Source organism: Oreochromis niloticus, linkage group LG7 (genome assembly GCF_001858045.2).
Source record: "Oreochromis niloticus isolate F11D_XX linkage group LG7, O_niloticus_UMD_NMBU, whole genome shotgun sequence".
Classification (NCBI taxonomy): Eukaryota; Metazoa; Chordata; class Actinopteri; order Cichliformes; family Cichlidae; genus Oreochromis; species Oreochromis niloticus.
This window is the reverse complement of record NC_031972.2, coordinates 57,665,624-57,680,402: the sequence shown is the minus strand read 5'-3', so window position 1 is coordinate 57,680,402 and position 14,779 is coordinate 57,665,624. Positions and strand designations below refer to the sequence as shown.

The window sequence follows — 14,779 nt, the reverse complement described above, 5'->3', positions numbered from 1 at the left end:
CATCAGCGCTCTTGAAAATAGGTTTGTCCACAGAAAAGCCACCCAAGTGCAGCACAGATTAGCTTTCTGCCCTGCCACAATCAATGTGAAAGTGGGTCTCATTAATTTCTTTGGGCACACCTTTCATCACACCTCAGTCTTGCATTATTTAGAGGCTTTTTTCCATTTTTAGCTTTGCCGTTGTTTTTGAGGCGTGGTGATTGTAATAAAAATGTAATAAAATCAGAATCATCATGGGCTCTGCAACTATACTGTTATCAAGCGGATTTTTTATTATAATAATATAAATTTACCTTTCTGTACACTTTTACTTTTCTTTTTAACTTATATATTGAATAAATATTCATTATTGCCTTTGCCTCTGTACACCACCACAGTGGATTTTAAATCAAAGAATCACGACAAGTTTGAAGTGCAGACTTTTATCTGTAATTCATTTTACCAGTAGTATTGCATTAAAACTTAAGACCCTGAGATACTTAAACTTCTCCACTTGAAGCAGGAACTCGTCTCTGACAGGGATTGGGCACTCCACCCATTTCCGGCTGAGAAGCATGGCCTCAAATTTGGAGGTGCTGATTCTCATTCCCACCACTTCACACTCGGCTATGAGCCGCAGCAGTGCAAGCTGGAGGCCACCACCTAATGAAGCCAACAGAACCACATTGTCTGTGAAAAGCAGAAACGAGATTCTGAGTCCACCCAAGTCGAAACCTTCTGCCACTTGACTACACGTAGAAATTCTGTCCATGAAAATTATGAACAGAATCGGTGATGAAGGACAGCCCTGGAGGAGTCCACCACCCGCCGGAAACGAGTCCGACTTATTGCAGGCTATTCGGACCAAGTTCTTGCAACTGTTGTATAAAGATCGAATGGCTCATAGCAACAGGCCAGACAATCCCATACTCTCGAAGCACCTCACAGAGAACACTCGGAGGGACATGATCGATTGCTTCTCCAAGTCCGCAAGACATATATAGACTGTTTGGGTAAACTCCCATGCACCCTCAAGTATCGTCAAGAGAGTAAAGAGTCCACAACTGGGACGAAAATCTGCATTGTTCCTCCTGTATCTGAGGTTGGACTAACAGACGGACTCTGCTTTCCAGTACCCGGGCCTTGACTTTCCCAGCGAGGCTGAGGAGTGTGATGTCTTTTGGGGGAGGGGGGGGTTTCCCCTTTTTTGTTCGGCCTAATGATGGCCTCTTCTAGTTGCATCAGCGCATCTTTGAACCTCATGTTGTGAATACAAGTTCAATAGTGAAAACTCTAATTAATCTTTCAGGAAAAAAGAAATGATTTTTTTCCCCATTAACTCTGTATTTTTGGGAATGTCTTGTTGGGTAGCTGTCTCCTCACAAATCAGCCTTACGCTTCTTATATCTTTTCCACACATAATTGCATGCAGCGTGAACTCAAAAGAAAAGATCAATTTTGCATAACACTGAGTAATTTAAGACTGAACTTCACTCAGTTTATGTGAAATTTATCACAGCAAGTGATATAAAAGCAAATCTTAATTACAAATATTTGACGAAGTCAAATTGGCTGGAGCTCGGCTGGCAGCTTTATATCACTGCTGCCAGACTCTAAGCTCTGGAGCTTAGAGTCCAGCCTCCAGTCTGGACGGCCCGCAGACAGGCTGCCTGCAGAATCAGCCTGCAGCCCCAGGAGAGCCTTCCATCCTGCTGCGTCTGCTCTTCTCCCTCCTCATAAACATCCATCCTGCCGGGTCGACCTGTCAAACCCTGCATCTCCCACCCCTTGCCTCCCTCCGTTATCCCCCCCCCCTCCCCTCTCCCCTCTCTCTTCCTCTGCTCCACTGGGCTTGTGAAGGTGAGCCAGTCCCCGGTGGCACTACTGTACAGATTGCAATGTTTCCTCTTCAAATGGAGGTAGCTCTCTTGTGAAATCCCATGTGAAGAGGGACCGGGCTGTTTATTTTTGTCTTTTACTGCACACTTATCTCTGGGCGTCCTTGTTAATTAGTCTCTATCTCAGTCTTTGGTCAGCAGCTTTTGACATTACAAGGACAGGATGAGGTTGTTCTATGTGTTGCTTCAAAGTGAGGCTGATGAAAAGCACGCGTCCCCCGAGGTTTTAGGCCAGTTTGCTACCACCCAATCACTTGTCCTTAAAAGCTTCTGTATGAGCAGGACGTGTGGGGGAACAATAAAAGCAGTAGGAGGAATGCTTAAGAATAGCTCTGAAGTGACTCAACCTTTAATGGATGTGCCTAATCATTTTTGATAGTGTCCATCTGTGGTTCTGTAATTGATGTCTTAGGGCAGGTGCTTTCCTGGTTCACTTCTGTGTCTGACATCTATAGAGCTGAAGTTTCTTCACCTCACTTCCCGATTAATCTGTTCTTTTAAGTTGCTCTGGATTTGTTGTGTGTGTGTCTGTCTATGTATGATCTTTTATCATTTTTTCTCAAAAGCTGCAATATAATAAAGGATTAGGTAGGCCTCTAAAACTATATTGGCTAAAGAAATTGTAACACGTAAGTTATGTAATGAATAAAACACAGATCTCTAGGGCACTGGACTAAAATTCTTTTGTGGTGTTTAGAGGACTTCTGTGCCTAAAGTTCATGTCATGCATTATGACTGTTGATGAAATATTGTTTGTTTTGTGTAATCTTTCAAAAGATGTTCGCATTTCTACAACTCAATAAAGTAACAAACATTTATTTAATCTTAAATATGGAAAAGGGTGAGCCTGTTCTCAGATTTTGATTTGAACACTATCCTGACACATTTACTCGTGTGCACATGAATGCCTTGGTGAGCACAGAGTGTTATTTGGCCATCCTGTTGCTGCAGGTGAACTGATTGCGCTTCCCCTTTGTGTCGGTGCAGGTTTTTGGAGATTATTATCACTTCAGGCATCACGCCGTGGAGAAGAGAGCTTTGTCTGGCCACAAGAGGATGCACATCAGACTGCAAAAAGAACCACAGGTAAGACTGTTGTCAGCACTCGCACAGCTTATTGTAGCACTTCATGTTGGCAACAAAAGGCCAAAAGACAGATTGGATTGCACATAGAGAGTGGGTATATCACGAGAGAAAAGGGATGTCAGAATCAGTGACAGCTTGTCAAACTCTTTGCAGTCCACACCGGTCCCTTCCATCTGTCCCCTGACCCAATCCAAGGTAGCTGTAAATATGCAAAACCACCCAGCACAACAGCTGGGAGAGTCTGTTATTAGCCGAGCATTATCATTAGTTTTTTTTTTCTTTTTCTAATAAATATTTTCATTTACATTTTAGAAAATGTAAATGCCATTTTTATATAGTTAAAAATGTCATTTGTGGGGCATCTACTAATCGCAAGGTTGGTGTGTCGATCCCTAGCTGCTCTCATCTGCATGGCAAAGTATCCCTGGGCGAGATACTGAACCCCAAGTTGCTTTCAGATGCATCCATTGGCGTGTGAATGTAGCTGAATGCTAGATAGAAAACACTTGAGCATAGAAAAAGGTGCTTATATGAATGGGTGTGAATAGCTGAAGGAGGCATCTTTTTTCTAAAGTGCTTTGAGTGCTCAAGCACAAAAGTGGTATAAAAAAGTCCGTCCATTTACCATATATAGATGTGATATTTACCCGATATCAACCACCATTTTAAAATTGGTTCACAATATCAAACTTTCTCTGCACCACATATAAAAACAAAAGTGCCAAAACTGGGAGATTTTTGTTTTTTCCTTCTCACGGATTATGGAATAAGCAGCATCATATCACCAGACCACAGTGTATTTGTGCTATTCCTGAACAATAAAACAGCATCTACTAACCAAAAAAAACCCCAAATGCGCTCTTGCTTTTTCCCTCTTAATAATGTTTACGCTCTGCTAGAAACAAAGTTGTTGGTTGATGTTACAGAACACTGATTCGCATTATAAACCTTATATCACACTCTTTATTATAGCAGAATTTGCATCTGCAGCCCACAGATCAAAGCACGTCAGTTACAGAGAAAATAATACTTGCAAAAATGTGAACTGCTTTTCTTTAAGCATGAAATGCTAATTAGATATGACATTTATAGATCATTACAGCACTGCCTTCTGAAGGCAAAGAGATATTTACTAATACACCAAGCATTTAAGAAAATTCAGATTTGGGTTAAACTATTAAGCAATACACAGGAGATTTTTTTTTTAACCTGTCTTGGCAGCAAAAAGGAAAAAGGGAGAGAAAATAGGAGAAAAGATACAAATAAAGGAACAGAGCATGAGTAGAAAAACACGCTGGGTCACCAAATAATGTACCTGTAAGAAAACACATACAAAAAACAAACATCACTTTAAGGGGAAACACAAACCTACAGGAGATTTTTAAGCAAACAAAGCAGATATAGTCTTCTTTAGTTTGTGTGGAGGCAAGAACTGAGTGTTAAAGTGTTGATATGCTACAGTTTAATCTAAAAATGTTGAAAAGAGAAATATGCAAACAGTTGCCAGTATCAACAGTGCACATGTACAGTGGGTGAAAAAAGTAATTAGTGGACATAAGTAGATGACTGTCACCTAAAGAGGTGAAATCATATTAGATCATAACACTTCTTTTATTAAACTGCTCCTTTTAAATCTATTTTTATATGTGTGAAATAGGAATTATTTAAATTAACAGTTGCAGCTTTTGTATATTAAAATAAACCCTGGATGAAGGCTTGGAGTAAGCTGGTGTGAAGTCTGTAGTATAGTAGTGTGAATTCTGTGGCAAAACCTGTTTGAATAAAACCCTATCTATATACATGGGAATTTATAGTAAAACTATGGCTAAATCTGCCATACATAATGTCATTCTAATTCTCTACATTAAAAATATTTCTCAGAATGTTTAGTAGCTTCTAAAAAACCAAATACCTCGCATTCCAGGCAGCAACAGCAGAAGAAGAACTGCATCTGTGCAAATGTCTGCTTTAGAGTTCTCCTATTTTCAGTCTTACTGCTGAAAGAGTTAGCCATTTGTCGCTGCAGTGTTTACACTGGAAACAAGGGAGGCAGCTGAGGTAATTGCTGCTCTAAAAGCATCTTCAGAGCTGCCTGACTGGTGCTAAAAAGTAGGCAGTTACCAAGTGAGAACATCTATAGCAAGGTAGATTTGCCAAGTGCAACCCAAGGACTAATCTGTAGCTTTCCTGAGTCCAAGTCATTCTAGCTGAGGAAAGGACTGATGTGGTCTGACAAGCTCTGAGGCCCCAAGACATCATTAGTGGGATATGGTGACGTGCACTGAGGCCAGTGGTATCAGGGGTTGGGGTAAGTGGATGACAACAAGTCTCTGAGAGCATATGGGTTCCAGGGAATCTGGTTGCTGAGCAGATAACAGTACTGTGGCTCTCAAATTCATAAAACATAGTTTTCAAATCTAAAAAAAACCCCCACACACAATTAAGTAAATTTAGCACAGGCAGTGACAGAAACAAGGGTTTTATTATTGTTACTGAGGAAGATTTAATGATGTGTAATATTGGATTTTAGGTGCAGAAGTGACCGAGCAACATTAAAACCCAAGTGAGAATCTGTCAATAGAAAGTTGATATGTTCCTAATAAGTGGCTTGAAGGTAATAAAATAAAACAGTGAGATGGACACGGAGCTGTATTATGTGTTCTGTGGGCTTTTTGGCAATACCAAATGAGGGAGAAACCAATCTGCACTTAAAACCGCTGCCTTGACATCAAAGCCTCAGAACTACAGCCTTATCTATTATAAAGACATTTTTGACAAAGGAGATTCCATCTCGGGTTCCTCTTAGTTGGAAGGTCAGTAGTTCAAGTTAACGCAGCGCTTGAACCTCCAGCTATTAAGGGCAGCAGGTTTCTGGCTCATGCACAACAACTTGTCCCTAGGTTGCCAAACCACCCACACAACCAGAAGCAGAGCAAACCTCAGGCAAAGCATGACCACTGCCAAAAACATGCCACAGAAGCATGAGTGGGTTTGTTTTTATGTGTTTTTATTTAAGTGCATTTGTGTAATCATATGGTTCTGTAAGACCATCTGATCTCTGGAAAAAATAAAGAACAATAAAGGTTTTGCTTTACCTGTTTTTAAAATAAATAAATAAATAAAAGACTTAAAACATCCTGAAAACATAATGGTTGGATTTGGATTAGTCACTGCTGAGCTTTGAGCTCGTTACAGTGTTTCCTCTCTGTAATCCAGCAGCTGTATCTCACATTACCTCCATTGTCTCTTTTCCACAGCTCTGTGGAGCTAACGTGCTTATCACCATGCCTTTTGAATAATCACGCAGTGGCATGATGACACTGGCAGCTGCATAAGCTTACACCATGATGCTTGCGAGAGTTGTTTGTCATCTCCTCTCCACACCCCGTATCATCTTTATGAGGAAAAGAATTGATTTGTTTGGGGTGGCTACTGTTCTTATGAACAGCAGTGTAAGGCAGCATGCACAGTGTCTTGGCTGGATTTTAAACTACATCTGTCTCTTGAACAGTTTTACTAGAAAGTTTCACTCTGGCTGTAAGAGTATGCTGTATTTTTACTTGCTATATGAGGTCATATTGGATGAGGTTGACAAAATTCTGTATTTATTATTGTCAACAAATCCCATTAGGAGACCAAAACCAATAATACATTAGTCTGCCTCTCAGTAGTGAACTCATGACTTACCAAGCTTGGCATTCAGCCCCAAGCCCACTGGTTGCTACTGACGTAAATGTTTAACTATGAGTCACAAGAGGAACAAGAGGGTGGGAAAAAAATGCATTTGTTGGGGGCCATGACTGATTATTTTCAAGACAGCGCAATTCCTCCTCCTTATATTGTTTCATTTTAATCTTTTTCAAAGGCTTGAAAAAATAAAGTGATCCAATAATTCACAAGAAGAAAATCAAAAGAGATGAAGAATATCTGTTTTCTGTTCATCATGTCGTGAATATTCCTCGATATTATCTTCCAGACCCTTGAAGAAGTCATCATTGATTTACAGCACCACCGCAATATATGTGTGTAATCACCTCAAAATAAACCAGAGTGCCCATGCTCATCGTAATGTCTGGCTCACTGATCTTTTTATTGTTGAGACAACAGTAAAGCTGCAGAAGGGAATATGCTTTCAGTGTCTGAAGCCTTGGATATACAGACAGTGCTTGTTAATGCAGGGTTTTTCGTGACTCAGAGTGGCCTTTCGGGGCTGACTATTCACATAAGTACATTGGTTTATGCAGGGCATAGACCATAAAGGCAGCGCGTATGTGCCATCTTATCTTATTATGAATGTTATTTTGGATCCTTATTTTCTGATCCTTTTAATAAAGAAAATTTAATAAAGCCCCATTCTTTTTAAAAAGGAAAAAAATTTGCTTCATTTATATTTAAATAGTGCCAATTCACAATAGTCATCTCTGTGCACTTTACATTGTAGGGTCAAGACCTTATAGTACTTTACCTGTGAGAAAAGGTATTAGTTGTAGTAATTTATGATAACTGCATCAGAGGCTGCCGTCATCTGTGCAGGCAGCCTTATCAGAGGCATGTCGGAAATGTAAAAATGGGCAGCTGTGATGTAGTGTAATGTAGTGCATTAAGGAATAAAGGAAAAAAGATGCCTTATCCACCGTTACCACTCAGAAATTGGCCAGTGGTGTACCATTCCCGCTCCAGTGACATATGCCGTTTCTTCCGGATGGTTTGTTCATTGTATTCCATCATCACAGTCCAATTCCCAGCAGCAGGTGCTGATCTTCATACTTGTAGACTACCTTTACATGGTAATCAGACTCTCACATCAGTGTGCAAACCTGAGATCAGCTTTCAGGCTTACAAGTGCTGCTGTAAATAGATAAATGTAAATTTCATATCTGTCTTTATTGAAAGTTTAAGGTAAACAAGTGTACTTTCAATAAAATTTTCTTTAAAAGACGTGTTGTCTGTTTTTCTCTTGTTGCTTTTGACACCTTTCATTGTGAAATAATTCCATATCAAGAAATAATATTGGAGCTTGTGCAGTATGGCTAGTCTGTAAAATCAGTTATAGAGCATCAAAGGCTATTGACTAAATAGTTTGTGAAATATATGGATCTCAATGATGCATGAGATACCAGAAATTTGTTACAGTTTTTTCCTTTTTTCTTTTTTTTTTTTGCATGCTTTGTCTCCAAGCAACCCCTCCTGCAGTCTGATTGACACGGTAGCTTTGCACAATAACAAATCTTTAGTTATTTCAGTCCTGAGCTCAATATGACATTTTCAATTCAGCTTCAAATTAAAAGGCCCCCTGTGAGATTTTCTGCTAAACAAACTAGGAATGTTTACATTCACTGCTAAACTTTCCAAAGCATACTGCAAACAGAATAATACCTTCCTTATTAACCGTGTTGTCTATATGTTTTTCATGAATATAATCATGGTGTTTTTAGCTATAAGTCCCAGCGTTAGTAGTTAGTGGCATCAATTTATTGGTGATTGTTTTTTGATTAGATTTATTCATTACAAATACCAACCGAAAAAGTCCCTAAATGTATCTTTTTCTTTCCTTCTTTCTCTTTAAAGTGAGCCACAGAGCTATAGATCAAAGGACAGTGTGTCTTTCGACTACTCTCTCTCTTTCTGCTTTGCCAACAACTCCAGCATGACTTCTTAGTCATCAGACAGGAAAACCCTCAGGACACTCTGCAAGAGATGGAACAAATGTTTATTGCTCAAGCAGATTACAGTGTTAGCCCTTGTGGAGACCTCCTCCTTGTTTCTTGATTTTTTCTTTGTGCAGGTGGTTGTATTTGTCTAGTCTTTGTCCTTGCCCAACACTTGAAGTATATTTTCTAATTTCCAAAGATCACTTAATCTCCAGGAATAAACTGATTCCACCTTTTTTTTTTGTAGTCATTAGGAGAGTTCGTCTTGCTGAAATGTTGCTCAATTTGCAAAAGATGAGATTGCTTATGTTTAATTGATTAATTATGTTTGACGTCAGCTTTAGTGTTTGGTCATCTAACTCAACTTACTATATAAATGAAATGCTGTTTATCCTGTAGTCGATGGCTGTATGCAGATTATCACGGGTGGTAACTTTGCTCCGTTAATAATGTGGCGGGCAGTGGGCAGCAGTGCGGTGAGGTCAGACATGTGCAGTTATAAATGTAATGAAATGAGATAAATGTTAATTAGTCTAGGGTCATTTCAATAAGGTTAATGGCTGCATTCTCTAAGGCAAAGTTTTCAGCTGGGTTTGGAGCTTACACCCTCAGCAGCTGTACTCGACACATTTTCTTTCAGACTTCGTGCTTTACAGAAGCATGTAATCATGAAATCGAGCAAGTAGAGAAGCCTCACCATTAGAAACAACACCAAAAGCAGCAAAGCAAATGCAAAATGCTAAAAAAATCCTTTGAAAAGACCTAAAATACTTAAATAGTAAGTTGTACTTCGACAGTCTGCATTGTAAAGGAAATTCGAAAGTTTAGTCACGCTTCACTTGAGTGTTCTCCATGTAAATAGAGCGAGTTTGGGCTTTTTCACCTTCAACAAAAAAATCAGCAAAGGATGCATTTATCATTGACAATAATAGTAATGCAGAATAGCATTTGCCCTAAGTGCTGTAGAAAATAAACCTCTGCTGTAAGCTCGCTCCATCGACTGTCTGCGGATTCCCTCTGCTATAGTATTATTTCAGCCCAAGTCAGTATTTGAATTGAATTTTCAGTATTTTTGTCCTTATTTTAAGAAAGTTAACTTTTGTGTAGTTACACAAGTATAGCAAAAAAAAAGCAATGCCCCAGTGCCCCATTTGCAAGAAGGTACTGTGTGGAAAGCGCTATCCTCCTTATTTGTGTGTTTTCTGTATAGATGACAAGTTGACAGGTGACCATGAGATAAAGCTGCTCTGCAGAAAAATAAAAATAAAAAAAAACTTATAATTATGGGGTTATGTTTGTTGGAGGTGGGTGGGCTGTTTGGGTTTTGTTTTTGTGTTTTTTAATTAAATGGATAGACTCAAAAAATATTAAAAAATGAGAAACATATCTTCTAAAGCTTAGCAGATAGTGAAATAGAATTTTTATGGGGGATCCAAAATAATGGAATACACCACAATAGTCAATTTTACCTTGTTTAAATAGTTGTTTTTAGTAGTTGTCAATCATAATAGAAGTTAAAATTTGATTATTTGCACACCCCTACAACAAGGCATTCCTTATTGACCATATGAATGCTGTCCTTTTATTATTTTTTGTCACTGCTTGAATATAAATTGCTGACCTAAATAGACCTGGGTCTATTTAAACTAGGTCTCTTTTAGCATTTTTACTACTGTCTCATGTACTCATAGAGGGTTATACCTTCAGAATATATGGGTATTAGCATGAAAACCCAAATGTTGTTTGGCATTAACTGATTTGCTGTGTGACCTGTTAACATTGTGTGTTGCATTGTTTTTTTGCAACTTCTGAAGCAAAACCACTATATGAAATTTACTATGTTAGATATTAGCAAGGCTTGTTACCCTTACTTACTGAGCCTGAGCATTTCCCAGCAGCCCTCCCAACTTCAAAGGCCCCTGCTCAGGCACACTATACAGTAGCCACCTTCCCTGTGCATCTGAGCAATGAACTAAATTAGATTTTCTTCACATCTCTGCTTCTCTTTCTAGTTATTACTTTTTGAACACAGCTGGGACCGTGTTTTTCTACATCCCCAGTCTGTGGGACACAGCAACAATTTCTCAAATTAGAACATTAATAATGACACAATATCGTGAGGATACCTGAGTAAACTGTGCTTTTTCTTTTTGCGTGTGGGTTTGCTTGTTTGTTTTGTGTGGGCATGCTGTTGGTGTGTGTGTGTGTGTGTGTGTGTGTGTCTTGACACTCCAGGTCCTGTGGACAGAGCAGCAAGTGGTGAAAAAGAGGAAGAAGAGGGATGTGTATGAAGACCTAACAGACCCTGATTTCCCCAAGCAGTGGTACCTGGTGTGTAGACTTCCTATAGCTTCCTACCATCTATCTCATTAGTCTGACATTATTACTAATATGTTTAAATTGAAAAATGGTATAATTAAAATTAGGGCTGTGCGATATGACCAAAATCTCATATCCCGATATTAAGACATCTATCGTCCGATAACGATATAAATCACAAAAATGTAACATTTTCTGTAAATTCTGTGAATGTCGGGCAGCTCGACTTGCGTGAAGTGTTTCCAGCTGGGCGTCGCGTACCTGGAGTCGAGTGTTTTAACTGATGCATGAAACGATACATTTTTAGTCATAAGTTGTAACGGCCACCATTTTCTTTGTGAGTATTTATTACACAGCGTGCTGCGGAGAAAAGCCTGTTCTAACGTTTGAGTCTAAGGTTTATTTTTTAGCACCTGACGGCTTTTTGCTTCTCATCCGTAAATACTCTGCATCTTTCACGTGATTCAGTTTATTTTGAAAAGTCTCAACAGGATCTTGAGCTTTATTGTGAAAGGTTTATGTGGAAAATAAACAAGCGGACACGAGGTGGTTTTACCGTCGTTGTTGCTAACGACAAGGCATAAAAACAAGCGCTTGTCCGTCTGTAGTGTGGTTATATTAAATATAAGAGAAAGAGAGAACTTTAGGAAATTAATATAGCCACTACAGTGACCATCAAAATAATGAAAAAATATTGCCGTAAACAGTTTATTTTGCGACACCACGAAACAAACGATAGCGTAAAATGAAACGATAGACGTTTTTCTATCGTCATCCGATATATATCGTTATATCGAACAGCCCTAATTAAAATGGTTATGAAATACCATACATAATGAGATTTTCAGTAGCATGGTTCTAGTTTTCTAAAAGAGATATCTCTATGGTTTCACCAGCAAATAAAGTGGGTGTACAGTCAGCTGACTATATAGTGGCTGCTTCTCATATGCATTTGAAATCCAACTTTACATTTTCAAGCTCCAGAAAAAAAAAGACCCTCTCTGTATTCAATAATTTCAGTAGCAGCCTGTAGGAATGCCTGTTTTGAAGCTATATTCTTTGTTGACGTGGAAGATTTATATTTAAATACAGCCGGTCCGGTAATCATAAGATGTGATGCTCCGTTATGGGCTATTCTTTACCTGTCCTATTTTAAACCCCTGCAACTTTTTTTCTAAGTCAAATATATAATTTAGTGCCTTCCACGATGTTGAGTTGAATGTGCAATTACATGTCAGGATAGATCACCTGTGAAGCATCGATAGCATATAATGTTGCCTCCATGTCTGTTTCATTATTCGCAGTTTTTCTCAGAGATGCCTCAATTCACCTTAATCCCCCCCTTTTTTTAACATACATAAAACCTCTGTCAGTGCAGCAGATTAATGACAACATTGACTATCCCAGACATAAATCACCAGTGAATAGAAGTTGTGAAACTACCTCTGCCATTCAGCATTAGACTTCTAATCGTCTGAGGCTTTAAACCCTTTTTTTCCCTATTTCAACTACATCGCAAAGCTCTGGCTTAAACAAACAAAAAAACAAAGCTGGTTTCGCTGAACGCACAAACCACCAGTGCCGGAGTTCTGTTTTGGTCGCATAATAAATTTATGGAATTTAGAATTCTTTTATAAAAGGTTTATTTAGCACAGTCACTTTAGGGCAAACACTTTTTTTTTTCTTTTTTTTTTGTACTTAAGTGATGTATTGAGTTGTGTCTGCCTGAATTTAATAATGTGTATTTAATGTATTCATAAGTTTCAGCTACGTGCACTTCAATGTGAAGTCAAAGGGAAACAGGAAAAAGAAAAGGAGGCAGAGGAGATTATCTTAATGTCTTTCTATTCCCCGTCTATCTGTGTTTATTTGTAACCATCTCTGTCAGCTCTCGCACTCACCTCTCCTTATTCTTCTAGCTGTACAGATTTTCACTTATTCCTCCAAATCACGCTTTACCGCTGCCTTTTGTCTGCCTCGCTCCCTCTCCTCTCGAATGCTGCCGACTGTTATTTCTTCAGTACGAGAGGCAAATGCTCTCTCCCCAAGATGCCTGACCTGCAACAGGTTGTCTTTCTTTTTCGTTGACAGCAAAACAACAGTAAGATGTTCACACTGGGCAACTCATCCTGAGGAGGCAGACATACCGGGGTGATGCATTAAAATGGGAGTTTAAAATGTTCATGAAGCACCTCTGATCTCCCCTCGTATCTTCTTGGTGTCAGGTGTATCAAGCAATGCTGTTTCTAATAACATGCAGTAGAAAAGGGCTTCGCAGAAGATGTAGGACCTTCTTTCACTGACAGACCTTTTCTGTCATTTTGTCTCGGAAAAGTCAGTCATGGCAGATTGACAGCTGAACAAAAGCCTTTGTCTCTTCCAGTCCAACCCAACACATCAAGATCTGAATACAAAAGCAGCCTGGGCTCAGGGCTACACAGGAAGAGGTGTAGTGGTCACTATCCTGGATGATGGCATTGAGAAGGACCATCCCGACCTGATAAGCAATTACGTAAGTCATAAATTTCAAATAGCACAAGTGGAGATTTTGAAAGATGATTTTGACATTTTGAAACCAGTAAGCAAAATGTCTGTTTTAATGTCTGCTGTTGAGAAGAGAAAAAGGCAACTTTTTGAGTTTGTATTTTTATTTTCATGCTATTCGGTAAGAATTATAGCCACTAAAAGTTCGTGTTTCCTTTGTTTTATCAGCTGTATCAAAATCATCCAAAACCAGTGTGCACACAGAAGGTCCGACCTAGGGCTGTTCGATATAACGATATATATCGGATGACGATAGAAAAACGTCTATCGTTTCATTTTACGCTATCGTTTGTTTCGTGGTGTCGCAAAATAAACTGTTTACGGCAATATTTTTTCATTATTTTGATGGTCACTGTAGTGGCTATATTAATTTCCTAAAGTTCTCTCTTTCTCTTATATTTAATATAACCACACTACAGACGGACAAGCGCTTGTTTTTATGCCTTGTCGTTAGCAACAACGACGGTAAAACCACCTCGTGTCCGCTTGTTTATTTTCCACATAAACCTTTCACAATAAAGCTCAAGATCCTGTTGAGACTTTTCAAAATAAACTGAATCACGTGAAAGATGCAGAGTATTTACGGATGAGAAGCAAAAAGCCGTCAGGTGCTAAAAAATAAACCTTAGACTCAAACGTTAGAACAGGCTTTTCTCCGCAGCACGCTGTGTAATAAATACTCACAAAGAAAATGGTGGCCGTTACAACTTATGACTAAAAATGTATCGTTTCATGCATCAGTTAAAACACTCGACTCCAGGTACGCGACGCCCAGCTGGAAACACTTCACGCAAGTCGAGCTGCCCGACATTCACAGAATTTACAGAAAATGTTACATTTTTGTGATTTATATCGTTATCGGACGATAGATGTCTTAATATCGGGATATGAGATTTTGGTCATATCGCACAGCCCTAGTCCAACCAACAGCTTTTCAGGGGTTTTTTTTCAAACATTTAGTCACAGAGGAAAAATTACAACTACGGACAACACAATTAAGCAAGCTCTTGAAAAGAAATGTAAAATCACTTGATTGGTGTCATAACCTTTTTTATTTCTCTTTTAGGACCCTGAGGCCAGCTATGACGTAAATGATGGAGATACTGACCCCCAACCAAGATATACACAACGAAATGAGAACAGGTAATCTGCCAGCAAACTTGAAATATAAATTTTTATTTAGTGATTAAATAATTTGGAATAGACTGTCCAGCTCTTGTTTTATTGGTTATATTTAGCTCCCTGAAAGCTGTAGTGATCAGGGACTGGTGAGAAAGAAAGTGTATTCCGCTTTGGGTCCAG

General features: G+C 39.0%; 1 protein-coding gene across 5 annotated transcripts in view; it reads left to right on the top strand.

Moving 5' to 3' along the window:
* furinb (furin (paired basic amino acid cleaving enzyme) b) overlaps positions 1–14,779 on the top strand; it is a 90,801-nt gene that overhangs the window by 38,635 nt on the left and 37,387 nt on the right. For all 5 annotated transcript variants that reach the window (XM_005470972.4, XM_005470970.4, XM_005470973.4 and 2 more), the window contains exons 3-6: positions 2,865–2,963; positions 10,850–10,945; positions 13,317–13,445; positions 14,544–14,620. In XM_005470972.4, the coding sequence (XP_005471029.1) occupies positions 2,865–2,963; positions 10,850–10,945; positions 13,317–13,445; positions 14,544–14,620 (401 nt within the window). The remainder of the gene's footprint in view (positions 1–2,864; positions 2,964–10,849; positions 10,946–13,316; positions 13,446–14,543; positions 14,621–14,779) is intronic.